Source organism: Gobius niger (genome assembly GCF_951799975.1).
Source record: "Gobius niger genome assembly, chromosome: 1".
Classification (NCBI taxonomy): Eukaryota; Metazoa; Chordata; class Actinopteri; order Gobiiformes; family Gobiidae; genus Gobius; species Gobius niger.
In genome coordinates this window covers 67,122,535-67,149,089 of record NC_136852.1, presented here as the reverse complement: position 1 = coordinate 67,149,089, position 26,555 = coordinate 67,122,535, and the positions used below count along the sequence as shown (strand labels likewise).

Here is a 26,555-nt window from a genome sequence, read left to right as displayed (position 1 = left end):
TCTGCTTAGAAAATCGACATGTTTAATTTTGTTTAACCAGACTTGGATCGTGTAACGTTTCACGTATTTAAATAGGGAAAACGTGCAACAGCTTGGTAGCTTCTAACTTCTAATCTCCCAAATGAATTAAAAAATCAAACAAGTTACAGTACTTTTACCGAGGGAATTGAAAAAGTGGCTGCTGAGAGGCCAAACCTGCCACTGACAGGGGCTGGTTTTAGGTCATTATTCTATGACAAAATGTAGCTTTTGCTTATTCATTGTGAACCACTGGGGGCAGCATTGAATTATTTGTATTTTACTATGCCTGTAAATAGGAATGGCGATTGGATTTATGCAGAATGATATGCAGTGTGATTGATAAAGTGTATGTGGCTGACGATGTGATTGTATGTTAGAAGAATGAATGGTCGTGTTGTATAGTGTTATTTATTTTGATGTTACCAGGGACTAGCTAAAACTAGCTATTCAGCTAATCTGGTGCAGTGCATCTCTGTCTCTTTGAGCTTAATGTCTCTGTACATTGTCCCTTCAATAAAGATTAAAGTAAAGTAACTTCACCCCAGTTTGGAGCTAAACCTTTGCTGGGAGAGGCTAAATACTAACGTCATTTGCGTGACTGAGCGCACGCACCAAGACCAGACAGTTACACATCAACTCATCTAAGGTAAAACCATATCTCAGTATGTGGACGCTTATCACAAATGGCCTGTCGTCTCCACTGCCTGCTGAGCTGGTGCTACTGCACTCCAGGCAATGCAAGAATCTGCTCTTCAGGATACTCCAGTTCTTCCAGCAAGAGGGTGACCGAGTTTGCACAGTGAAACAAATGTTTGTATGCAGTTCTGCAATGTATACAACGCAAGGAAAATAAACGCCTTTTGGACACCTCAGCAATGCGTATAGTCAAAGATGTGCTGCACAAGGATATTTATATATGAAAACACTAGCTGAATCAAACATGCTAGTCATCTGTACTGGATTGCTTCTCACCTCCAGAGGCTTCATAAGCAACCAACACATGTTTAGCAGCTGGATGTATTTAAACTAATCTAACAGAGAGAGAAGAGTTATATTGTAGGCTCCTCCAATTTTTCCAACAAAGACTCGTGGGAATGTCAGCAAAAAGGGACACAAAGGGAAAAAAACTTCTAGTATGCTTCAGTTGAGGAAGCAGAGTAAAGTTAAATGTAATTAAATATAATTTATACCATGGTCTTGGTGAATACTCGATTCTGATTGGCCGGAAGGTGTCCATTAAAGTTAAATCACGTTCTATGTCACTCCACTGCAGCTGTTTCCATAGTAAACAACTGAGCTGGAACTACTTTCAGGTAAAACTGATTAAAAAGTGAAATAACTAAGGAGCTGAATAAGTTGTAAGTATTAATGTTGTTCAGCCAGTCTGTTCCTTTTTCCTTTCCTTAATGAAGTGTACCTGCTGCTACTGTGTCTGCAGTGAACTGATTTTATAATGAACTGATTTTATTATGTACATTGCTGGGCAAATGTATTAGAATGTATGAGCAAGCCAAAGGCAAATTTATGCTATCATTGTGCATGGTAGACAATAAAGTTTTTTCTATTCTATTCTCTTCTAACTCAACAGAACACAACAAAAAAATAGGCAGGCTCCAATGAACAGTTTCAGTTGGCGGGACCATGGTATAAGCGGGATAATGCACTCTGAGGTGCAGTGATGTACCTGAACACGTTCATATTTTGGGCGAACGTGAACTGAACACACAGTGTTACTGCCTGATGAACGAAACCATGAACGCGTTCATTCTGGTGTCTGTGAACGGCATTCCCGTTCTATTTACGTTCGTTCAATATGGTGCCAGATTTCTTATATCTGTGATTTAAGACCGCGGATCAGTGAATATACTTTAAAAACCCGGCCGCGCCGTCAGAGTTTACCAGCGGCTCTAAAATCTGGCGGGTTCACGGTGTAGCTCGTGCTAGATAAGATAAGATAAGATAATCCTTTATTGATCTCACAACGGAGAAATTCACTTGTTACAATCGGCATTCAATAAGCTCCGCCCCCGCGCCAATGGCCCGACTGTGTCCAGTTCTGTGGCGGTGAACTCTGCTGTTTATGGCCCTGGCACATGCCCTGGCACACCGGTAACCAGCGGGTCCGCACGGCGCCTGCGAGCAGCTACAGAGTGAGGCTACGAAGCGAGTTTCCCTTGTGTAACGTGTGTCGCTCCAAACTCCTGTCTGCTCCGCGGTGCCACTCATTTGCATAAAGCCACAATGTGGAGTTTTTTAACTACAAATTAGCTCCTAAAACAATCTTATTCACATGATTAATTTACCAACTTGACACAAATGCAATTGAATATTTGTAGCTTCACTTTCCACTAAGAATTTACCAATTAAACCAAAATCCACTCATAAAACAGTGACAGGCTGACATGAAATAGCTGCATAACACTAAGTGAGGAGGCCATAATATTTTTGACTCATGGCTGAAGTCAACTTTCTCCAGCTCTACCAAGGTTGGCAAAAATGCATCTCAAAATACATCAGATTGTTGCTTTAAGATATGGAATTTAAAAAATATTTCCCTGAGAGGGGAAATATACTTCGCACCTTTTTCACCCCTGATCTGTTTTCATGCCTGAATAATAGCTTGCAGAAAAACGAACTAGTTCATTTTGAAATCTGTGAACTGAACTTTGAACTAGTTCATGTAGAAAATGAACTTTCCCAAAACTGCCGAGGTGTCCATTATCAGAAATAACTGGACTGCATTATCCCTTCCATAGACCACATCATGAAAAAAGTAGCCATTTAAAACTACAAAAAACAGTCAAAAGGAATATCCAATAGCATCATTACAATATATTCAGTGTCTCATGCCCGAGTGCCCATATATACAGTACATTAGTGGAATTGCCCCACTGGGAAAACTGAGCCAAAGCTAACAAACAGAGCAACACGTTCCAGTAAGCGCAAACACAGCCCTGCACGTCAGCGGCTCACCTTGCCCTGCCCTCCGAGGTCTCCCGTGGGGTATTACGATGGATTTATGATACAGTCTTGTTATGCCGACGGCGTGCAGCTGCCTCGAGTGCGGCGGCTCCATGTTACTAAGCGCTGCCTCTATGGGGACTCCCTTCTCAGCGCATAAGCCCGGCTAATCTCTTCCACAAAACGCAGACGTCATAGGGGCAATCCTAATCACCATCCCCGTCACCGCCAGGGTCCTCCCGGGACGTCTCCAGCCTCATAGTGTTTGAAAATGAGAGTGCACGGGATTTTATTGCTTATTTTGTTGGAAGTCGTACAAAAATGAACATATTATGCATAATTGTGGGTTTTAAACTTGCTCTAGGGCATTTCAGCTTTGAAACATTTTTGAAAATAATGCGCATGGAAAATCCATTTGATGAGTAACAACTGCTCTTTTAAGGATCTTGTGTATGCTGCTTGGAGCGGGGGGGTATCGCATATGATTAAAACAAGATAACAGCTAACAAATGAATGGTGCAGCGATAAACACAATGCAGAACAGGTCAGATGATACTTTATGGATGTTTAAAGGGACTATACAGAGTTTAAACATGTTAAAATTATGCATTTTCCTCCCCCTACATGTTGTAGAATGAGCCCAGACCTGTTCACCACACCTGCCTCTAAAATCCTGCACTGTCACTCAAAAAGGTGTTACTTCGGGTCCGAATTGCCGTCATGCACAAGCTTAATATAGAAGGTGCAGCTACACATATGACCTGAGGTGGCAGTAGTGAGCATGAAAATGGCCAACTTGCATCTAGCCCCTTTAAGAGGACACCTTTGGATTCTTTGTATGATTAACAAAATCCGGGATATTCAGATTGGTTCTCGCTTTTGCAGTAGAAGAAGAAACAACCAAAGTTAACAGCATTAGCCTACAAAAAAAAGTGTGTGAGCTAAACAAAAGTGTGGGAACATTATGTGGGAACATTGTGACCAAGTTAAAAGCTAAACAATGTGTTATTTGTAATTATCTTCCACAAAAGCTTGGTGAAATCGTCATCAAAAAGCCTTTATCCTTTAGCGTTGTTCAGGAGTGCCCCAGGATAATTAACCTCACACTGACTAACCAAGCATGTCGGGAGCTTGAGCCGTCGTATTTTGAAATAGGGCGGGGCCACAATCCTTCACTTTTCTTTTCTTCATTTAATTGTTTTCACATTAACCTGCCAGACAGTATTACCTGATAAGCCACAAGCACACAATAACACAAGTATAAGCATGTCTTAAGCTTCACTACAGAATTATAGATTTCACCGGTCTGTTTGAATCCATGTAAGTGTAAAGAATATCTGTAATAATTTAGAAACATTTACTTTTTATTATACTTTTTGACGACAGCATCAAGCTTGAACCACTGACCTTTTTGTTTTGTTTTCTACCATTACTGTATCATTTGTATTTTGCGTCAGTCGCATCGTGTTCACTTTAGTTGTTCCTGCGTGTCTGCTTTGTAAACATAGTAGCAATGCATGATGGGAAACAGGAAGTACAATGGCTATGTAGCGATTAGCTTCAGACATATCTGCTCCTCTTTGACCACTTTTCTTTTCCCTTTTTTTGCTAAGGCATCGTCTGTAAGTATTTGTCATCGTGTAGCATTAGCTTATCATTCAATTTTGATTTGTGTGACAATTTTGAGACGTCTAACAAGCTAATTGGTTTGTGCTAGGCTAGTTAGCGTTGACTCGTTTGTGTTTTATCTGCTGAGCTAAGATAGCAAATATGTACATTATTTATTTAGGTACCATGTTTTCTCTGTTTGATCATAATATAGACATTTTTTTGTTACTGTGTTACGGTTTTACAAGATTCCCAGTAAACTTTATTGAACTAAATCTGCTGTGTCCTGGAGTTTCTCGGGAGTGTTTAAGCTGAATGGAACATAGTCCTGACACTGCTGAAACACTTGGATCCGTATTTCCTGTAATTTGTTGCATCATAGAGGGAAAACCAAACGGTCCTCAACATTTTTAAAGCCCCATTATCCACCTGTTCCGACCGGTTCTGAGCAGTTCTCCCTTTAAAGATAGTTCATCACGACGCCGTTGATAGCATGCTGTTGCTGACAGGTTGTTTTATAAACACTACAGCCTGCAGAGGGCGCTTCAAGCATATTCGAAATCCTGATCAGCCCAGTCTTTGTCTCCTTAATGTGATTTCTTTGTTTCATATTTTTGAAAGTAAACCAATATGCATGCTATAGATACATTGGCCATACATGGTCATGTTTGAAAACAGGTAAGGGGGAAAACAATTTGGAGAAAAATCTAAACTTTCTCTAATTATTTAAAAAACACTTTGGTAGTTTTCTATGAAATAAAGATACAAAGACATGGAGAGGAGCAAAGTGGTTCAACAGCCCATAAATACATAAAACACGGAGAATGCTAACATGAACCATCATGTTAGCATTGTGCTAATGCTAAAGGCTGGCTAGCGCTATCTACGACTGACGTTTTTTCACTTCCACTGAACAATCTGCTGTGAGAAAATATCCATGTGTGTCCGATTTAGACTTGACTTTATTCGTATGTGCTAAATAAGTTCATATTCCACCAGAAAATGGCTAAAAAGAGTGAAAAATAGTGTTTCCAAAAAGATTATATTTTCCCCGTTGGCGAGGCCACGCCCCCTTCTATGACGCGATGCCGTCTGTATCTATGTCCACTGTAATCACGAGACACATCTTAAGGCTTATAAGATAAGTAAATAAGCACAACTTTTATCAGCAAGTGCTTCTATTTGATCTCCACTACAGGTTTCAGCAGTCACCTCACCTACATTTTTTGCTAATCTGTACGTGTCGAAAAGTTTAGGTCCACTGCCTCTGCTGACCTCTCTCGCTCAGACACACCCAAACATAAGGCTGCAGTGACGTATAACTGTTCAGGCCACGTCTGCAGATCCTATTGTTTTTAGCAGCACTTTGATTACCGCTGCCGCATGAGTTTTTAATGAGGGGTCCACAGAGAATTCATTGTGGGTTTTTTCCGGAACGCGATCTCTGATAACATCTGCCGGCTAAAGAAAGGTCTTCTCCAGGTTAGACCTTGACGTACGTAATGTTAACTGATGGGACACAGTGTTATTCAGACTTTTCAGGGGAGACGTTAAAGGTGAATAGGGAAAACATTTTATTCAGTGCTCAGCTCATACTTGCCAACATTGGGTTGTGAAAAATAGGGAGATGTTTTCTCATCGGTGTATCGGGCCAGGTGTGTGTATTATTGTTGTCATTTTTTACTTTTTATATACCCGATAAAGGTGCTGGAAATATTGTTTTTTTTTATATATTCCATAGCTATTATTCTGTTTACCATAGAGGACAAAGAAAATAATGAGCAGTTTTAATTGTTGAAAAGAGCACCAGAATTAGGGAGACCTACTGTATACACCTTCTACAAGAATGAAAAGTCGGAAACTTGAGCTCAAAAGTGAGGACAAAGGGTCAAAAAATCTATGGAAAATAAGCTATATTTAATTTTTTTTTGTGATTAAATCAAAATACTTTTGCAAAATAGGAACAGACAATATTATATGCATCAATAAGAATTTACATGTTATCATCTAATGATTGTAAGGTCAACACAGGCCTATAAGCGTTTTTTTTTTTTTTTTTTTTAAATAGAGGCCTATATAATTTTGTCAAATATGGTGTGAGGGCTGTCTCCAACAGCGGCTGTGGTGAGTCTAAATGTATAGCTATGCTGCCAGCACTGAGTAGAGCGCCGACAGAGAGGCAAAGGAGTGATTATTCTAAAGGATAGGGTTGCCAGATAATACAAATATATCCCCCACAATCTTACTTGTTTCCTTCACTGTAAAATCGGGAGCACCGCGGGAGATAGGGTTAGAAATCGGGAGTCTCCCACGTGAATCGGGAGTCGGCAAGTATGTCAGTGCTATCGATTTGAAGTCCAATCTTGCATATCATTTCATTGACAAAATCTAAATAATGGATAGAGTCAGGTTTAAAATGTTTTGTTTTGCTTCACATAGATACCAAACATGTCACTATTTGGGAATTAGTATATGTGTGCTGCAGCTAGGAGACAAAATAAGCATCACAGGATGAGTTTGGTGTTTTTTCTACTCTGAGATAAACTAGCAAAGATCTCAAAATTGACGACTGTGAGAAAAATCGATGTTTTCAAAAGCTGCGTCTCACCTTAACCTTTGGCTAAGCAAGTACAATGCCCTCAACTAAAAGCAAATACGTTTCCGTTGTAAAAGTAGGGTATGTGAGATTCAAGGCAAATAAAAGCAACCGTTTCCAACCAATTCTGAGAAAAGTAAATCTCTACATGCATGTCACAGAGGCCCAGCACCTCTCCCCTATATCCCCCCAAAGGAGCCTTCCATCTTCATCTACGCCATTATTACAAAGCAGAGTCATTCCCCCGCCTGCAATATGCGCCTGTCCTCGCTCGTCTTGCTATCGATCTGTCCATCTTCACGTTGTGTGCCACGGACTAACAGCAGATTGATCGGATCGGATCACAGCTGCGGCATTAACATCAACCTGGGACAGCCACGGAACCAAATTGAAAAGAGACAGCCATTTCAATAGAATGAGACGCCTGTGTGCACTACAAGCCGACTGGTTGTTTTCAGATCGTAGAATGTGCCTCTCTTGAAAACATGATCAAGCCATGTGTTGCTAGATCAATAAAACAACTCAACTTTTGCAAAAAATATTAGCATAAACAAACATGCCAGTGTTGTCAAGGATGCTCTGAAGCCAAAAATAATGCATGTGAAAAAGACCTAACCCCCAAAAAACAGAACACAAATGTTGAATAAGGCTGGTTTTCTTTTTTTAATTTCCATTCATCCAATCACACAATAAAACCCATCCATCTGTTCCTGCTTTATCTGAGCTTGGGTCGTGGAGGAAGGAGTTTGAGTAGATGCTTAGGGTACATCGGAAACGAGCAGATTGGTAAGAAGTCTAACGTCAAATGATAAGAAGTATCATGTATGCTAACTATCATACCCACTTTAGCATAGGGACCTTTGGCGGCGATTAGGAGCTCTGTGCCATCCCATAAGCCACTGCACCGCCAACCACCCAACCCCCCACCTTACCCTCGAGTGAGTCATGCGCAACCACTGTTGATTGAGGTGCACATTTAAAGGGAAATTTCAGGATTTTTGACATAGGGCCTCATTTCCTAGTTATCCAGAGTGTTGCTGATTTCTGGAGATTTTTTTTTTGTAATTCACGCAGGTCTTATGTTTGAAGAGTTTCGTGGCGCTAGGCTAATGCAAGGCTAGCGCATTTCTACGATATCAGCTAGCCTGCATTAAAAACAGTCTGACCCACTCCACAGTGCACCTGAGGCATCACTTATAACGCCAGACTAACCATAGAAATGTCTACCATAGAAATGCGCTAGCCTTGCACTAGCCTAGCGCCACGCAACTCTTCAAACATAAGAACTGCATGAATTACAAAAAAACCCTCCAGAAATCAGCAACACTCTGGATAACTAGCAAATGAGGCCCTATGTCAAAAATCCTGAAATATCCCTTTAATAAAAAACAAATAAAATATGCACGAGCCAAACTTTATAAAAGTGAACACAAATAAATGTAACAGTCACCACACCACTGTCACATGTCACACTATAAAGAGCCGCATCAGCACTTATATGGCCTAAATGAGTTTGAGCTTTTTCTTTCATTTACAGACACTGTAGGTGTGGAAGGAAAATCTGAAACTGCTTTTATTTCATCATCGTCTGTTTTCTGCGGCTTCAAACCATTATTGTGGTTCATATTTGAGTCATTAAGTCAGTGGCTGCAGTTGGGGTGTTTTTTGTAATCCAATACTGTACGGGGAATGTAGTTTTTTCTGATGGTCACTGCCCCTGCCCTGAGTAAGGACGGTCAGATTGGGAAAATAGCTTTGAAGCTCTATAGTTCCTGAGTGCATAGTGATCTAACAGTTGACCTTACCACGTCAAAGTTTATTTAAACCGCGCATTTCGTACACAAGGCAACTCAATGCGCCTAAGGGTGAGGAGTTATAGGATCAGGACAAAGAAGCTACATATTTGATGCTTTCAGACGCAACCTTAGACTTTCCTATCCACGCACACTTACCCCAGCTCTTCCAGGAGATCCCTGGGCGTTAAGGCCAGGGGCGGAGCCAGAGGGGGGGCCCTGAGACACTTCTCCCCCCCCCTAAGCATTTTACACCCAAGGCATGTGCAGCTAAATAAAAAATCATGTCAGTATAGGTTTCATACATAGATCTCAGTCAAGAGGCAACAAGCCTGAAAAACAAGCACTGCAAGCCATCGTCAAAACATGCCAAGTAGTGAAGCCAATTTGAGGGCTGAAATGACAGTGAAAGGAACACAAAATGAAAATCCAGGATTACTCAAACGTGCGTGAATGAAACAAAGTCCAGTTAGCTCTCAAAAAGGAATTCTGCAAGACGGTAAAAAGTCAAATAAAAAGAGAAACGTCAATTTCGCAAAACACTGCCTCTCTTGAAAAGATGCAAAACACAGGTCCTGGGAAGCCTTTGAATGCGAGAGCGGCCGTAAGTGAGCCATTATATTTCAAAAGAAGCTCCCTCTCGTCATTCAGCTTGGGACCAGGAGTATAACCAGACTCGTTCCGGCCTGCCGTTTCCCATCTGCGCACACCTTCAGGACACACTTTCTGTAATTACGGCGTCTTAAAAGAGCCCATAGGTGCGAGTGTGAGAGATTCATTACCGCGCCGTGTCCGCCTTGAGGGGTAAAAAAAAATAAAAAGCTGCTGTAAATGCAATAAATCACCCAATTCTGCTGGGACAAGCTATATAGTCCCACAATGACCCTGCAAAATGCTATTGAATCTAGCTGGATTACCATGATATAGGTATATTGGTATGAAATTACATGACAGAGGGCTCGATTTCACTGGCCCGAGATGCCTTCTGAGCACGTACGCAATAAAATCCTATAGAGCTCGTAGGGTTTCATCGTAGGGGGTCATGGGGTTGTCGTTTACATGAAGGTATGGGAAGAGAAACAAAGAAAGCTTTCGTAAGAAGTGCAATAGAAAACGTCATTAGAGAATTGTGAGACGCCACGCAACGAGCTGTAATCGGGCCGAGCACATTATCGGACCCCTGGAGTGAGCCGAGATGGATGAGAGAGAACAGCGGCTTTCCTCCGGTGGCACTGACGGATGGCTGTGTCTCCGTACAGCTGCGAGCGCTTCCTCAACGTCTAATGGGGGGGAAAAAAACAAATCGGGAAACTCGCACAAGGGAGGATACAGGGGATGGAAATGTGTTTGGTCTATGGAAGTAAGAAGAGATACAAAGCATCAAGCGAGCTGAAGTAACGATCATTGGGCATGCAGGAATCCCAGCAGGATTAGCATAAACAAAGCAGTGTCGCCCCAAACTTCAGGTTTTAAATATTATGCAATTTCTTATGCAAAGAGCACAGTGTCTAGTTAGAACAAACCCAGCACAAAGCAAAAACAACTGTAATACCGTGGCCACTCTGCTGATGACAAAAATGGAGCTCAGAGGCAGACAACAGTAAATGCAAGCTTACATTTTTCGAAAAAATCAATGGCCTTAAAGGAGCTATCCCTGATTTTTTAAGTTTCTGTTATTGGAATGAAATGTGTTTTGTTCTTTAGTATATGGTAAAAGAAGACATTTATCCAAAAAAAAATCAAGTGACAGTTTTCCTCCCTGAAAGTTGTGAAACCTGGTTTAAACTCAGTCCCTGTGACGAATGTTGATGTTGTAAATGCATTAGGAAAGTGTGAGACGAGTTTGGACCAGAAAATAGCAATTTGAAATTTGAGTCACCCTGTTTCTTTGTACAATCAGGTATAGCTCCTTTAAAGGGACTATACAGAGTTTAAAAATGTTAAAATTATGTATTTTCATCCCCCTACATGTTCCAGCCATGTCCTAGGGTGTAGAATGAGCTCAGACCTGTTCACCAAAACTGCCTCTAAAATCTGAGACTGTCACTCAAAAAGTTGTTACTTCGGGTCCGAATTGCCGTCATGCACGACCTTTATATAGAAGATGCAGTTACACGTATGACCTGAGGTGGCAGTAGTGAGTACAAAATGGCCAACTTGCATCTAGCCCCTCTAACTGCTTAAAACAGGTCCAGTGATGGATCAGGGGCTTTGAAAAATACACAGGGCCGTTCTGGCTCCTATCTATAATCCAATAACATGAAACCATAGTACTTTCTGCTGCCAAAGAAGGAGCAATCTCAGCACACAGGATGGACTCGCTCGCATGAGAATAAGTTTGCAAGGGGTTATCGTGTTTCATACGCACTAAAATCTCACTGAGACAGAATGTCGCTTGCAAAGGATAGTTATTGCAGCCTTGCCAATTCAATCCAGTTAAGCTAAAACAAGACAGCTGGACTTCCTCTTTGAATTTTTTTACAGACGCCAATGTTTTACTCTCGCCCTCCTCGGGGTGGTTTTGGTGACCATTACGTCCACATGTAACATCCTGTTGCCTGCTGCACTATCTGCACATGAATGAAACTGACCCTTCTTTTGAGGACGAGCGTAAAGAGCCGCGGTGGTTTGAGAGAGGGCACCGCATGAAAGGTCGGTGCACCCGACCCTCAACAGACAAGCAGTTTTCCAACACCTGGAACAGAGCCGTTTGGACATCGCTGGAATTTTACCTTGCATGCCCTTACGTATAGCTCATGGAGATTGAATTAACCACCGCGATGGATTGACACCAGCCTTGCTAACCATTCAAATTCCATCTCTATTCCATTGCGATTACTTGTTTCAGCCCTGATTCCAACTCAATCAAATGCCACCACACAAACACACCCGCTAGAAAAATGAAGGAATTGGTATCTTTCAAGTCCCCACATCCCCCAACATCCACAAAAGAGCCAGGGGAGAGCGGGAGCCAGACGCATTTTCAGCCTCTAAAAATAGCCCCGCTGCCTCCCCTCTCCCCTCTGCACACCCGGAGCCACTGGATGCGCTTACAATGGGATTACACACTTTTCATTTCCTTGTTTAATGAAGTTTGGCCTATTATTCTTCGCCCTCCATTTTACTCGCCGTTTTCCACCACAAGTTGCTAGCTCCCCGCGGTACACAACGTGGCGGTGTATGACGTCGATGAGCCTTGCTATTCGAGGCTTTCGATATGGATTTGTAGCCTGCTGGGAGCTGGCTGATATCAATAATTTCTCCCCCCCCACCCTTCCCCATGTTGCGAGCACATGCGTAGAGATCTTCTCCAGTCATTGATACGGTATGGCGGTTGGCGTAATGAGCCAGCTCGAGCTAAGGACAGTCAAGGCTCCCTATTGACGGCCGCTCAAAATGTCACCAAATACAAAAAAATCGATGCCGATTATCATTCTGCTCCCGTGGTCAATATTGGAACGGGATTTTTGATGTAAATAGCGAAGTGGGCAAATGTTATGTAAATGTAGGCAAAATGCATGCAGATGCCTCGGAATAGGAGGCTTTTCTTTTGCTTTTCACCACGCACCGTTGCCCCTGGCGTCATTCGGGTGTGAGTAAACCCCAGCAAGTTTGCCAAGGAGAGCTCAGTCTATTCCACCTGCTGATGTCACGAGGTGGTTGACTCATTCTAATCATTTCAGTGTTTAAAATGGCCCATCTACGGCTGCTCATGTCTTCTCTGTATGTAAAATTAGGGTTGAATACTTTTACTCAGGGAAGCAAAAATTCCGTTCATTTTTCCCATAGACTCAAGACTTGTTTGTTGACATTGCTGGGGGATTATTTTTCACCATATTGTCTTTCATTTTGAGGAAAAATTGTGCAACGTCAGTAGTCATGATGTAGCTGACACTTACCCTTTAATTATCGTCAAAGGGTAAGAATGAATGGAATGTTAACTTTGAGCTCCATAGATACAGACGGCATCTCGTCGTAGAAGGTAAAATAGAATCTTTAGAGAAACACATTTTTTCCCTCTTTTTAACCATTTTCTGGTGGAATATTTATCATTTATCACATATAAATCAAGTCAAGTGTAAATCGGGCCCATATGGATATTTTCTCACAGCAGATTGTTCAGTAGAAGTGAAAAAATGGCAGTCGTAGCTAGCGCTAGCTAACCGTGAGCATTAGCCCGATGCTAACATGTAGCATCAAGTTAGCATTCTCCGTTATTTATGTATTTATGGGCTGTTGAACCACTTTGCTCCTCTCCATGTCTTTGTATCTTTATTTAGTAGAAAACTATATTCATATTTCAGTGTTTGTTAAAGTAGTTTTTGAATAATTAGAGAAAGTTTAGATCTTTCTCCAAATCGTTTTCCCCCTTAACTGTTTTTAAACATGTCCATATACGTATGGGCGATTCCAGAGATGCCGTCTGTATCTATACTTGCATTATTTGAAATTCTAAAGCATTTCATACCGATTGAGAGTCAAAGCATGGAGGACATTGAACGCATTTTCCTGCATATAGTATTAACAAAAAAGTGAAACACCAACACAAAGATGTCCAACAAACCAAAAGGAAACCGCATAACACTGTGTCTCAATTGATTTCTCCAAGCCTCGTAAAGAACGAAGACGGCCGCTCACTTACCAAACCCCAATAAATAATACAAAGTGCGTTGAAAGCCCCGCACACTGGGCTGGAGCGCCGCGTTGCTCTGGCCTCGACAAAAAGGGAGCTTTGGGCATGGCTTTGGGTTAGTGATGTAACATTCATGGCGGAATCCGATACTTTGACGTGAATAGTTTGGAAAGATTTTATTTCCCAGAGGTTCGGCTCCCTGTAAAGAGTCACGAAGCCCATCGCTGGTTTCACTGCGCTCTGGCAGATCCGCTCCGATCTCCACACACAGTAATGCTGAGGGCCGACAGGCATGAGCGGAGCAGACAGCCACGACGGCTCCCATTTCTTTTCCTCCAACAGCCGAACCAGACATGGCTGTCCAGAAACAAGGCTTTCCCTAGTAGATTACGTCTGCGTTAAATGCAGATGCACCGGTTTCAAATGGATGAAGTGTGCAATATAGATGTTAGTATATGGCTGTCTGGCATTGTTTCCATGGTGTGCAGGGACTGACTAGACTAGACTGAGAAACGGGACTGTTTAGGATATGCAAACTGGCCTGGAGCGCCATCTGAAGGCCGGAGTGGGAATTAACAGCATATACAAGCTTTCAGTTTCTGTTGGAGGCACGATGAACACACTATGAGCGCTGAACGGATCTGGTGATGGATTGTGGGCTTTAAAAGTGTGGAGGAAAGTATACTATGATACAACAACACTCAGGAAATATAGCTCGGAGCGCTTTAGCAGTAGAAGAAGACACGATAAAGCTTGGCAGTTCAATCTCAGGTGCAGTTAGGTTTTGTTGGGCTAGACACTTCACCCGCCCTGCTTTCTGTGTCTAGACAAGACTTTTGAATGCCTTTAAGAGTGAGTGGGTGAATGTTTTATGGAAAGGTATGAGAGTGCTTTGAGTATCCATGGAAGCTGTGTATAAATGCAGCCTTTTTTTTTTCTGAAAATGTGTTTTTCTTGCACGGCTACACTGAGAGAAATCCACATTCTGTGTCAGATGCTCTGTAGATCTTGGGTCTAAACTGGACTCCTTTATGTTGAAATTGTCTAAACCACCTGGCTTACATGCATTACCTGAGCATTAGTGAAATCTGTCTAAAATTGCAGATGATCCTGAGAAAGAGCCTGCAAAAGCTGAAGGAGCGTTTCAGCCAAGCAAATGAAATAAATAAAAATCCGATCCTCGCTTTACACAATCCCATGTTTAGGGTTCCTGTTTAGTTCCCGGTCCGCCTTTGTTTCAGACCTGATGACAGAGTCTGCCGGTGGAAAACTCTTCCTCGTCATCTGCGCATTGTTTGTATCCAGTGCGTTGCTGCGATGACCTCAGCCAGTCCTCCGGGCCCCTCCCGGCTCAAACCGGAGTGTGTGGAGACAACTGTTCCCAGAAGATCCTTAGGCCTTATAGGATGACTAATCACAGCCTGCCACAACAATAACGACGGGAGCGGGCACGTGGAAGGCGCCCTTTTAGCCAGGTGTTCCGGGCAAATTACAGGGCTAGCTAGCTTCACCCAAAGTGCACATCTCCTTTATAGATATTCCAAAGATCTAAAAACATGTCATGATGGAGAAAGTCTTCAACATGTCATGATTGGACTTACTTTGGGGGAAAGTCACTCTAGCAACTACAATTTCAAGTATACCAATAATTGCTAATAATGGCTTGTATTGTTCTTACAAGCTTTGGTCGACAAGTTTCTCAAAGCTCTACACTGTTGTCATTAATCATTCACTCCACGCTCTGTAGTGGTAAGCTATTATTGTGACCTCAGCTGCTCTGGAGCAAACTGACAAAAGTGACGCTGCCAATCTGTGCCATTGTCCCCAACAACCACCACCATACACTACACTCACACACGCAAGATTGGTGAAGTGTCTTATCCAAGCACTATTCAGCAGTTCAAACTTCCGATTTCGATCTCTAGACGACCCGTGCTAACATCCGGGCCACTGTTCCCCCTAATACTATGGCCTTGTGGTTGTGTGGCTGTAGCTCTGGACGTTCCCCCCATTCTCAGGCCTGGTGGAGCATTGATGCGTGAAGTTTGTGTGTTCCGGACATGTCTGGGTGGATATCATTCGGGGGCAATAGAGTCCAGGGCTGTCACCTAGAATTTAGAGGTTAAGTGATAATAGAAAGGTGTACAGTAGCAAATTTGTTACCTTGTGTCGGAAATGCGCAGTGTAAATCGTCTACGGATTTCCCATCAACCAGTGCTCCTCCTGTGACCAAAACAGTGAAGATGGCGGCCGCGACGCAACGATCTTCTCACAACGATCTTTCACCAAAGAAAAAAAAAGAGTGGTGCGCACTAAATGGGTGCTGCTGCCGGATTCTCTCTCATCGAATGCAATTTCTCCATCTGTGAGATCAATAGAGTATCATCTCTCATCTCAAATAAATATTGCCTTACCTAAAATAGCCATTCCTAAAGTCTGGTTCATCGCAGCCCCCTGATCGTTCCAAAAATTCTTCAGGGCCCCACTAATTTGAATTCTTAAAGGAATTGGTCATTATATTACAGACAAAATGAGATATTAAATAAGAAATAGTACATCTGGAGGCCGAAAACTCAAGTGCAGCAAATGCATATTCCTAGGTTGCAGGTAATATCACAGCATTCCACAGGCCAATACCATTATATAGAGGAAAACATATTTTGTTTTTGGTCTTGTACAGAGAGATCATGAACCTAGTGACTGATATTAATGATCATTTTATTAATTAATATATTTTCTTTTTAGCTACGACTTGTGAACGTGTAATGCTTTTAATAGGAAAAGCTGGCTCCCCGCTGCCCCCCGCTGGGTCCGGTGACATCATCATATTCTAGAACCTGCCACCCAGCAATACATTTTCTTTAAACATCCAATTTGTTTCCTGGTACTTCATTTATAGAAAAGTTTTGGGGGGCCCCCTGCAGTGCCTCTGAGAACCCACTTACAAAATTCTGCCTCTACCTATACCTGCTGCTACAACCACCACAGCATCAAAGCAACAAACCAAAATAAATAAATCCACAGGGGTTGAGTGATTTAAAAAAAAGTCCACACAATGGTGTCGATAACGGGAAAGTCATGTGACTGAATCAGTGAATAAGGGTAATATTTCAGTCAACATCCCAAGGCAGTACCAAACTTAAAATGTCTTCACTTTGCACATATTATTTCATTCATTTTCAGCCATTCACAGCTTTGGGGCCCCCTAGGTATTTGTGGGGTCGCGATGGATGTGCCCAGTTCTCTAATTGTTCGAAACGGCCGTGGCAGGTCACATCACAACACCTTTATGTACTCTCTAAGTCTTGAGTCTTTAGTGTGGGAGTAAATAGCAGGAAGCGTCTGGCCCGTTGGACAATAAATTTCCTTAAATACATGCTTGCTGAGCTGGGAAAAGGCACAGAAAGAGAGAGGGAGCTTATGGGAGCTTTAACCCTGAGAGGAGCACACGCCTACTCGTGATCCACAGGCCTATTCGCATTGTATTCTAAATAAACAGGGCTGCACGTTGCTCATGTTGCTAAGCCTTGGAAACAGAGGGGCAACATGTTTGTACTGGCTGCTATAGACTTGCAAAACAGAGAGCCACATATTTCTGAGCAAAAAAAAAAAATGTAAATAAAATAAATAGAAAAGTTCAAAGTTCATCAAAATGTTTTAACCCAAGCAACTAAATGACTTGCTTTCCCCCTTCTTGCTGATACTTTTGCTCAGTCTCATAAAGGAATTATACGGCGTTTTTCATCTTCTTTGGCCTCCCATTCACCTTTCCTCAACAAATTAATAAGTTAAGTGGCTCCACCCACTGCATATCACATAGTCGGTTAGTAATTGAAAGCACATGGGCATTACACAAACAAACTTAAGCAAGAGTAGGGTCGGTGAGAACAAGAGATAGCAATTGAGCACACAAGCTAAAACATTAAGCAGTGTTTTTGCTCGAGAATACTTTTTACTGCTAAGTTTGGGACTGAAACTGTGGATGCACCGATTGGACCCTGAAAAATGTCTGCGTAATAAGGGGGCGAGCAGAAACGCCTGAATATTTACTCAAGATGGTTACTTGATATGAGTTACTGATATTATTCAAGTACAATTAAAAAAGCATTGACCCAAATAATGACTCAAGGGAAAATGTTACAAGTCCGATTGATGACTGACTTGACAAAACAACAAATTAATATTACAATTCATCCATGGAAATAGTAAACAAAGAAAAAAGTATAAGTACACTGAAGTCAGACAAAACCAGTGGTTCTCAACTGGTGGGACAATTACAATTAAACGAGTGCCAAGTCGTTTTGATTTTAGTTGTGTAAGCGTATTTAATATTTATTAAGGTTGCGGCTTATCATCTTGTATACCATTGGAATAAACTATAGTATAAATGAGAAAGAAGTCAGTATGATGCTCCTGTTACTTTTTCCCCCTAAGGAACAGTAGTAAGAAACTACTAAAATAAGAGTCAGTTATCTCAAAAAATTACACTCAAGTACAAGTAAAAAGAATGGTGCTATGGAGCGACAATTTGACTCTTTACTACCCACTTCAGATTGTCATACTTTCCCCGACCTGTGGCACCTCTGCATGTTTTGGGTTGCCTTTTTAATGCTGCTCTGAGAGAGAGATCTCATATGGTACCATTAACATCAAGATACCCCTGGTGTACCCTCTTTACAAACCACTAATGTATTAACTTTGCATTATAGTTTTGAAAACTTTATGGCCCCCAAGGCACAAACAACTTCAGCTGCTAATTACAGTAGAAGTATATGACTTTTTTCTGAATGATCGAATCTCATTTAATTCTACTACCTCAAGGGTTAGGGTTATATTCAATTTCTTGCCTATAGAAGGAATGGATCATAATTTCCATTGTAAACAGAACCCTGTGTCAAAACTAGTTTCACAAACCTATCTTGTCTCTGATTTGGCTGCCATGCTGTTGCCTTGCTAAGACATAATCTGCATACCCTCTCCTAGTAAGATAGAAACTTTCTGAGGAAAAAAACACCATGCATACAACACTGTCAGACACCGGCCTTTTTTTCTTCCATTGTCAAACATACAGTAGTCGTCCAGTAGTTCCAAGCTTTGCAACAGTGAGAGTTGTTCTACTCACCAGATCCATGAGTGCCTTCTATAGGGGTACTGACTCAGCTGCATCATGTTGAAGTTCCTGTGCACACCGGGGCAGTGTCCGGGCTTCATGTCACTATTCCCAACCGTACATGTGTTATCTACATAAAAACATAAAAGGTCCCATTGCGCATCCTTGTGGGGGTCCCAACTGTCAACAGCAACAACCCTCCAAACTTCCAGCATCTACTTGCATCTCTTCTCTGCGTCTGGAAAACACCAGGAAATCCACTAAGCTGTCCAAAAAAATAAAAAAATAAAAATAATAAACTCCTAAACTCAAAGCAGGACCGGTGTTGACGCAATTTCAGCACGTCTCAGTAGTGGAAGCGCAACAGCAGCAGCAACGGCAATAACCCGTAGACAGGCGAACGCTCCAAACTGTCTGGGATTTTTCTTTTTCTTCCGTGGGATTCTTCCAGCAAAGGTTTGTAAATTGCTGTCCCAAAGCCACATGGTGACGGCGAGCCCGGGGTTTTTCAGGGAAGCATTTGAGGCATTCGTCCTTCCTTCGTCTCCTCCTTCCCCCCCTCCTCCTCCTCCTCCTCCTCCCAGCCGGTTACAGAGACAGCATGACCAAGCATGTTATTACTACACCAGCGTTGTCGTGTGTGTGGGGGGGGGGGAAGCTTTCGGTCCCTTTTCTTGCTCCGGCGTCTTGAGGAGAGGATAGGAGAGGAAAGAGCTGAGCAGACCGGCTTGTGCGCTGAGAGTGTGTGTGGCTTGTTGCTAGCCGTGTCGCCAACTCCCCCCCCCCCCCCCCCCTTTATCCCTCCCTCCCTTTTGTGTTTCTGTCTAGGAGAGTGTTCGTCAGTGGGATGTCCTGACCCGGGCTAAAGGGGAGTGCCGATCGGTGCATTACAGCCAGTTAGCGACAGTTACTGATCCTCTTATGGCCATTGATACGTGTGTAGTCTTCATAGAGACAATTGCAAGCACTATACTAAGGGTTTTAGATGCAATGTTATTATGCAAACAACAGAGAGCTGCATTATATTTAAGGTTATTTATTCATTCAGATGTACATTTATCTTAGAGATGTCTTTTAATAAGGAACAGAAACTGAATTATTCAAATCTCAAAGTCAGATGTTGAAATGTATTTTGGGCATTCTTGTAGATTAATTCCAAAAGAAAAACTCTTTTGCTTTTGTGCTTCAAACTGGGCTATTTTTGTTTGCTTTCTTCTACAGTCAAAATAATAAATAGGATCCTGCAGTCGATGTATCACAGCCCTTGCTATCAGAAAGCTATTACGACGTTTTTGATGATGCCGTTTATTAGTCACGCCTGGGGCAAAACCAAAACTTGCTCCACTGCTGATCTACGCGCTTCACACCTGAACTAACATGTTGACATTTCCTCTTAAGCTCCATTCTTGTTTTTTTTTTTTTCTTCTGGAGACAGGTTCCTTTGTGAGCGCAGCAGCGTTGACGTGGGTGCATTGTTTTCATTGCTGCAAGGCCCTCCCCCCCCCTGCGTTTGGAGAACCGCACATGTCGCATGAACTATATGACATATGACACCACTCACAGCTAACGCAGGCTCCTTTTCAGAGCCTGAACACACACACAAGGTGCGAACTTTGGCTCGTCCACTTTACAATCTTTCCATAAAATTCAATGGTTTCGTATCATAAGGAAATAAACAAGGTGGAATGTGGGAGTGTGAGATTTTATAGGGCTTTATGTATTATCATAGTGTTGTGTGCATAACCAGGAAATGCTCCTGTGAATTTCTATGGCGCTGTCACGGGACTTATTCTGATCAGAGAGCAGGACCTCATTTACTTGCTGTCATGTTGCTAACAGCGGTGCTAAAAACATGTTTTCTGGATTGCCAGAGGACACTTGATTGTTGCCTGTGCAGCCATAACAGCTCCAAAATCCAGCTATTATTTCAAAATGCCTGAAAAACCTATCACAGGAATTCAATTCATGCACTAGCACCAGCTGGGGATATATGTCAATAACATTGCCAGACCTGCGCTCTATGACTATAGAGATAAGAAATTAAGGTACCACCATGTACACCTTGAAAAACAAGAACGTCGCTTTAGCTGCTGAAGCGTAACAGGAAATGGGGGCAGGCTTTTTTTTGTGCTGTTTTTCCTTTGCTCTATCCCAAAATATAGGAGCTGGCCTCCAAAACCCAAACAAATTGCTAGCATGAATAAGCTTCAGTAAGCCCGCTCTTTTTTTTTTTTTGTGATCAAATATTTATTTGCACTCTACACACAAATGTGAATGTAAAGGTACAAGGGACAATTTAAAAATATATATATATATTATTATTTTGGATATCCACAGGTGGACAAAAACATACCTTGACCTTCTTTCCCTTCCCTGTAATATATGTATTTATACACATGTACGTACACAAATATCTTTCCAATCTAGAATAGAATATATATATATATACATATACATACACACATACATAGTAAGCCCGCTCTTAATGCTAATGATCACTTTGTTAGCCATACATTATTCTATTATTCTACAGTCTATGGGAGTGACTGCTGAATTGACATGAATATGTGAGGGAAAAAATGTAATGCAAGTTTTCTTATATATATATTCATATATTCATATAAAAATAAGTATAAAGAATTTCAGTGACAGAAGCAGAATAATGAATACATCCATTTTGATATCTTGTTTAGACTATTTGTCTTATATTACAAAAAAAAAAAAAATCAAATTTGGAAACTTTTTGGGTTCAAAACTAGAAGGCTAGAAATAAGAAACAGAAAACTCCTTTGGGAAAATAAAGTACACAAAGGGTACATTTGGTGTCTGAAATGTACAATTCTCCTGATAAATGGGCATATGTCTTTGTTTCCACGTGAAACTTTATATGTTAACAGAGCAAACTGACCCAAAGTTTAAAATCAGTACAATATGAAGCAGCATAAATAAACAACATACAAACTGTGGGACCAAACACTTCATCAGCTAACATACCAATGGGCATTAAGCCTCTTAGAGCATTCCACTATCTGCATTACCATCATGAGATTACAATAAAATACACTGCCGCTCAAAAGTGTGGGGTCACTTAAAATGTCTTTATTTTTTAAATAAAAGCACAGATTTTTTTTTTTTTTTCAATGAGGATAAAATAAAATTACAGAGATTAAAGTAAGGATCCGCACTGCAGTGAAAGCTCCCAATTCTTACACCATAAATATATGTGAGGGGCCTCATGCCCTTCATCAGACATAAAACATCATAACATAAAATTAATCATAGAGTCTAGACATTGTTAATGTTGTGAATGCCTATTCTCGCTGATTTTCAATGGAGTACCCACATAGGTTTGCAGAGTCGCATTTCTAGAAAGTATCACTTCAGTGTTCTAATGGTACATTGTGTTAAAGGGCCAATACGGTGTTTAAAAATGTTAAAAGTAAGTATTTCCCTCCCCCTACATGTTCTAGCAATGTCCTAATGTGTAGAATGAGCTCAGACCTGTTCACCACAACTGCCTCAAAAATCCTGCACTGTCATGCACAAGCTTAATATAGAAGGTGCAGTTACATGTATGACCTGAGGTGGCAGTAGTGAGCATAAAATGGCAAACTTGCATCTAGCCCCTTTAATGATTAGAAAACCCTCGCGCAATTATGCTAGCACTGCTGGAAACTGTTCTGCTGACCAGAGAAGCGATAGAACTAGCCTGGGTGTGAGTGACCCCAAACCTTTGAGCGGTAGTGTATATAACATTACTTCAAAATCAACATTGTGGCATTTAAGAATGCATTAAACAGATGTTCATGTCTTTCTATTTCCTTGTTATCAAGTTGTAAACATTAATTATAGTTTTATAGAAAAATGTGTGTTTATATGTTTTCAGACTCGCATACAGAAAGTGACAAAGGAAGAGGGAGAGGTCCAAGGATAGAAACCACATGTGCAGTGGAGAATGGCTGCACAGTAATAGCTTTCATAGTTTTGTGTCAATTCCCCAATGTGAAAGTAAGAAGTAAGAAGTAAGAAACATCAGACGTCAAACCAGAGCAAAGTGGGTCAACGATTTAGCAAAATATATTTGTGCTTAAGGTAATGTTTGGCGGATGTACATTTGTCACGTGAAAGCTAAGAATATCCAGAGTTGAGGGACTGCAGTTATTATGATTGGGAACAGGCTCTGTGATTGTAGAAGTGAGAGAGAATGTACACGCTCCCTATTGTTGTCCGACCCGTCACTTTCTGACTGTCGTCACTGCACTCGAGCCAGCACCAACATGCCAGCTGTGTTTTGCATTAAAAGCAAAAAAAAAAGGGAAAAAAAAAAAAAGGAAAAAAAATCCAAACAGGATCTAGCGTGGCTTCAGTTCTTACACACATCCTGTCGTCGCGAGCGTCACCAAATCTCTCAACCGCTGCCAACTGCATCCCGCGGTAAGCCACACAAACATGCACGAGCGGGGCGGAGATGGAAACTAGGGCTAAAGCTCTGGGCCAGCAGAGGTAGTCACAATTTTACACTGAGCATCGCTCCACAGAATATTAAAAATGTGCCCCAGTAGCAAGATAAAACCCACATTAGATGAAGAATACAGGAATAAACCAAAATTCACCAAAATGGAAACAAAAAGGACTAATCCAGGACTAAAACCAGGAAGAAATCAAGGTAAAAACATATGCTAAAGACTACATCCAAGAAGAAGAAGAAGAAGAAGAAGAAGAAGAAGAAGCCGAAATAACTAAACAGAACATACTCGGGTATTCAAAGTAGAAAGTACAAATCAGTTTAGAAAAGTGTTCAAAAACACACACAAAAACCTGAATTCCCTACTTGTACGGCAACAAGGCAGGGACAAACCTTCTTCCTCGCTGTGAGTCAATGGCATCTGACAGTACATCTCCACAGTGCCACCTACTGTTCATAAAGTGTGCATTCTCAGGCTTATAAAAATAACACATGGTCAAATGTACTTTTCACTTTGGAGCCTTGAAAGAAATGTAGTGGAGAAGAAAGTATTATATTTATGTGTCATATGTAGAGGAGTAAAAGTAACAAATGACAGGATCAAGGTCTTAACCAGGGCTGCAGGTGGAAATGAGCACTTGTGATATCACTCCCTGCAATTATCAAATTAAAATCAAGCAAACTCAGAAGAATTGTCTGCATCTCTAAAAGAATAAAACTAAATTCAGACACCCAGGGGGGAAAAATGAGTACCAGGGCTGCAAAACAGGAACAAAACCAGGACTAAAGTGGAGCTCCCAGGATGTGAGGGTATGCAGATTCTGATGTATTATTCAGGGGTTTCTGCAGACGTCGGGGTGTGAACACAGAGAAAATACATGGACTCGGCGTTATGCTAAAGAGGGGCATTGCCTTGTGTTGTGTGTCAGGGGCGTTACGTAACAGCGAACAGAGCTTTAGGCTGCGCTGCCCCCTGCTCTCCTCCGCCCGACACTGCGCTGCACTGGTAGGACGGGATGACACATCGCTCCTGACATACATTAAAGTACTGCTTAGGCGCAGGGAAGAAAAAGCATGTGACGTCGGATGGGTCGAAAAATGCGGAATGGTTTTGGAATGGTATGGAAAAAACACATTTATCAAAGACAAGTGGGAAGTGCAAGCTGGAAAATAGAATGTAGCTTTATGTGTGCATGTGGCATAGTATAGTAGGACACCAAATCTGAGATACAATTTCAAGTTGCAGATAAAAAAATATATAATGGTTTGGAAATGGTGTTCTTTACGGTCATGAGTAAAGTGGTTTTCCAGCATTAGGGGGAAGAGGGGTGGGAGGGAGGGCAGGGAGTTCAGCTTCCCGATGGCCCTGTGCACGAAACTGTTCCTCAGTCGACTGGAACTGACCCGTCGATTCCGCAGTCTCCTCCCTGAAGGCATAACCTTGACGAGACTGTGTGATGGGTGCGAAGGGTCCCTGGCGATTTTGACGGCTTTGCGGGTGAGACGGGTGGAGTGCATCTCCTTAAAAGAGGGGAGAGGGGCATATTATGGGCTTTAAACATGTGAAGGATCTGATCTGGGCAAATCTGCACCGGCGTTCATCATGGCGCCATGAAATTGCTGAAAAATTGTTTTTGAAAGTCTTTCACACAGCTGCCTGCAGAGGGAGCTCCAGGCCAAATGACTACCAATGGTGTCTCACTGTCTTACCCTTAATTAGACATTATTTATGTATTAAAAAATAACAAAGAAGAAAACATAGCAAAAATCCAAAATCCTTTTGTCCTGCCCTGTACTTTCAGTGCTGTGACCTCAGAGAAGAACATATTGATTCCATGAGTTGACATTTAACTTGACTTTACTTCATTTGTCTGAGGATCGACAGTCTAACAATGTCAAACAACTGAATGCAGATCACTAACCTTTCAGAAACTGGCAACAAAAACATGACAAATACTAATGTTTATTGTGGGAAATGGGCATAATCTAATGCAATATAATAAAAACGGCACCTGTCACTCCATGTGTCCTCTATTTGGGTTTATTTGGGCTTTTTGAACTATGATCAAACCATTAACGATGTATTTTATTGTAAAACTTGAAGTCAGAATACCCTTAAGAGTTATTTGTAGTTAAACAAAGTTAAACAGCAGAGGGCGTTGATGAAGGCAGAATATTAAAAATGAGGAAGATAGAGAACATATTTGGTGACAATGTTATAAGTTAACCAATGGAGCCATTTCCACATGAATTCAACTTCAGCACAAATACATTTACTTCATTTTACTTACATTGTCTCTCCTCCCTGTTCATCCTGCATCCCACGTCACTCTTTTCAATCTCACTTGGACGAGTAGCCCATATACTGAATGAGACGTTTAAGACCTGCCCAGCAACCCATCCTTTCGCATTCAAATGAGCGCATTCTGCCGTATCTCCTGTGATCCGGACAGAACCTCCGGGCCTTGGTCCGCTAAGGGAGCCCAGCTGTCCATCACTGTGGGCCCCGGGGCTCCCTCCAACACACACTGCCTCCACGACTGCCACTCACCCACCGCTCAGAGATGGCATTTCAGCAAAGGTCAACTCATCCCCCTTCAATCGGATATTTGTAATTAGACGGCGGCGTCTTATGGGGGATAGGGAGACCCGGAGACTATTGTTGAGCAGGGTTTCTCTTGTCAATCGAAGGAAAAAGCTCACACTTAAAAATCAATTACCCCTTCAGAGTTTCACAGGAGGAAGGTTTCCGCCATCAGGACCAAAAAGAAGGGCTTTCCTCATCCATATATATAGGCTATTTTTCTGTAGTAAAATGCCCATCAAATCCTATGCTGTTTGTAAAGAGTGAACAGCCGACTGAGCAGGAACAAGTGTCTTCTGTGCAGCCCTGGTGACTCGACAAAGAGCCGCAAGTTACTAGAAATAGATTACTTAGACATGCAAAACAAATGTGTTATGGCATCTATTCAGCTATACATCCCTCTATGTATCTATGTATCTATGTATCTATGTATCTATCTATCTATCTATCTATCTATCTATCTATCTATCTATCTATCTATCTATCTATCTATCTATCTATCTATCTATCTATGTATCTATGTATCTATCTATCTATCTATCTATCTATGTACCCATCTATATATCTATGTATCTATGTATCTATCTACGTATCTACGTATCTACATATCTACATATCTACATATCTACATATCTACATATCTATCTATCTATCTATCTATCTATCTATCTATCTATCTATCTATCTATCTATCTATCTATCAATCAATGTATCCATCAATCTATTTATGTATCCATAGGTCTATCCATCCGTCCGTCCGTCCGTATCAATGTATCCATCTATC

At 41.6% G+C, this 26,555-nt stretch overlaps 1 protein-coding gene across 4 annotated transcripts in view; it reads right to left on the bottom strand.

The window, feature by feature from the left end:
* The window catches only part of pde4d (phosphodiesterase 4D, cAMP-specific), a 296,018-nt gene that overhangs the window by 86,273 nt on the left and 183,190 nt on the right, over nucleotides 1-26,555 (bottom strand). Inside the window, exon 1 of one of the 4 annotated variants that reach the window (XM_079552156.1) lies at nucleotides 18,735-19,265. The exons of the other annotated variants lie outside the window; for them this stretch is intronic. Coding sequence (XP_079408282.1) covers nucleotides 18,735-18,937 — 203 coding nt within the window. The 5' untranslated portion in view covers nucleotides 18,938-19,265. Of the gene's footprint in view, nucleotides 1-18,734; nucleotides 19,266-26,555 lie in introns of those variants that run through there. 4 annotated transcript variants of the gene reach the window in all.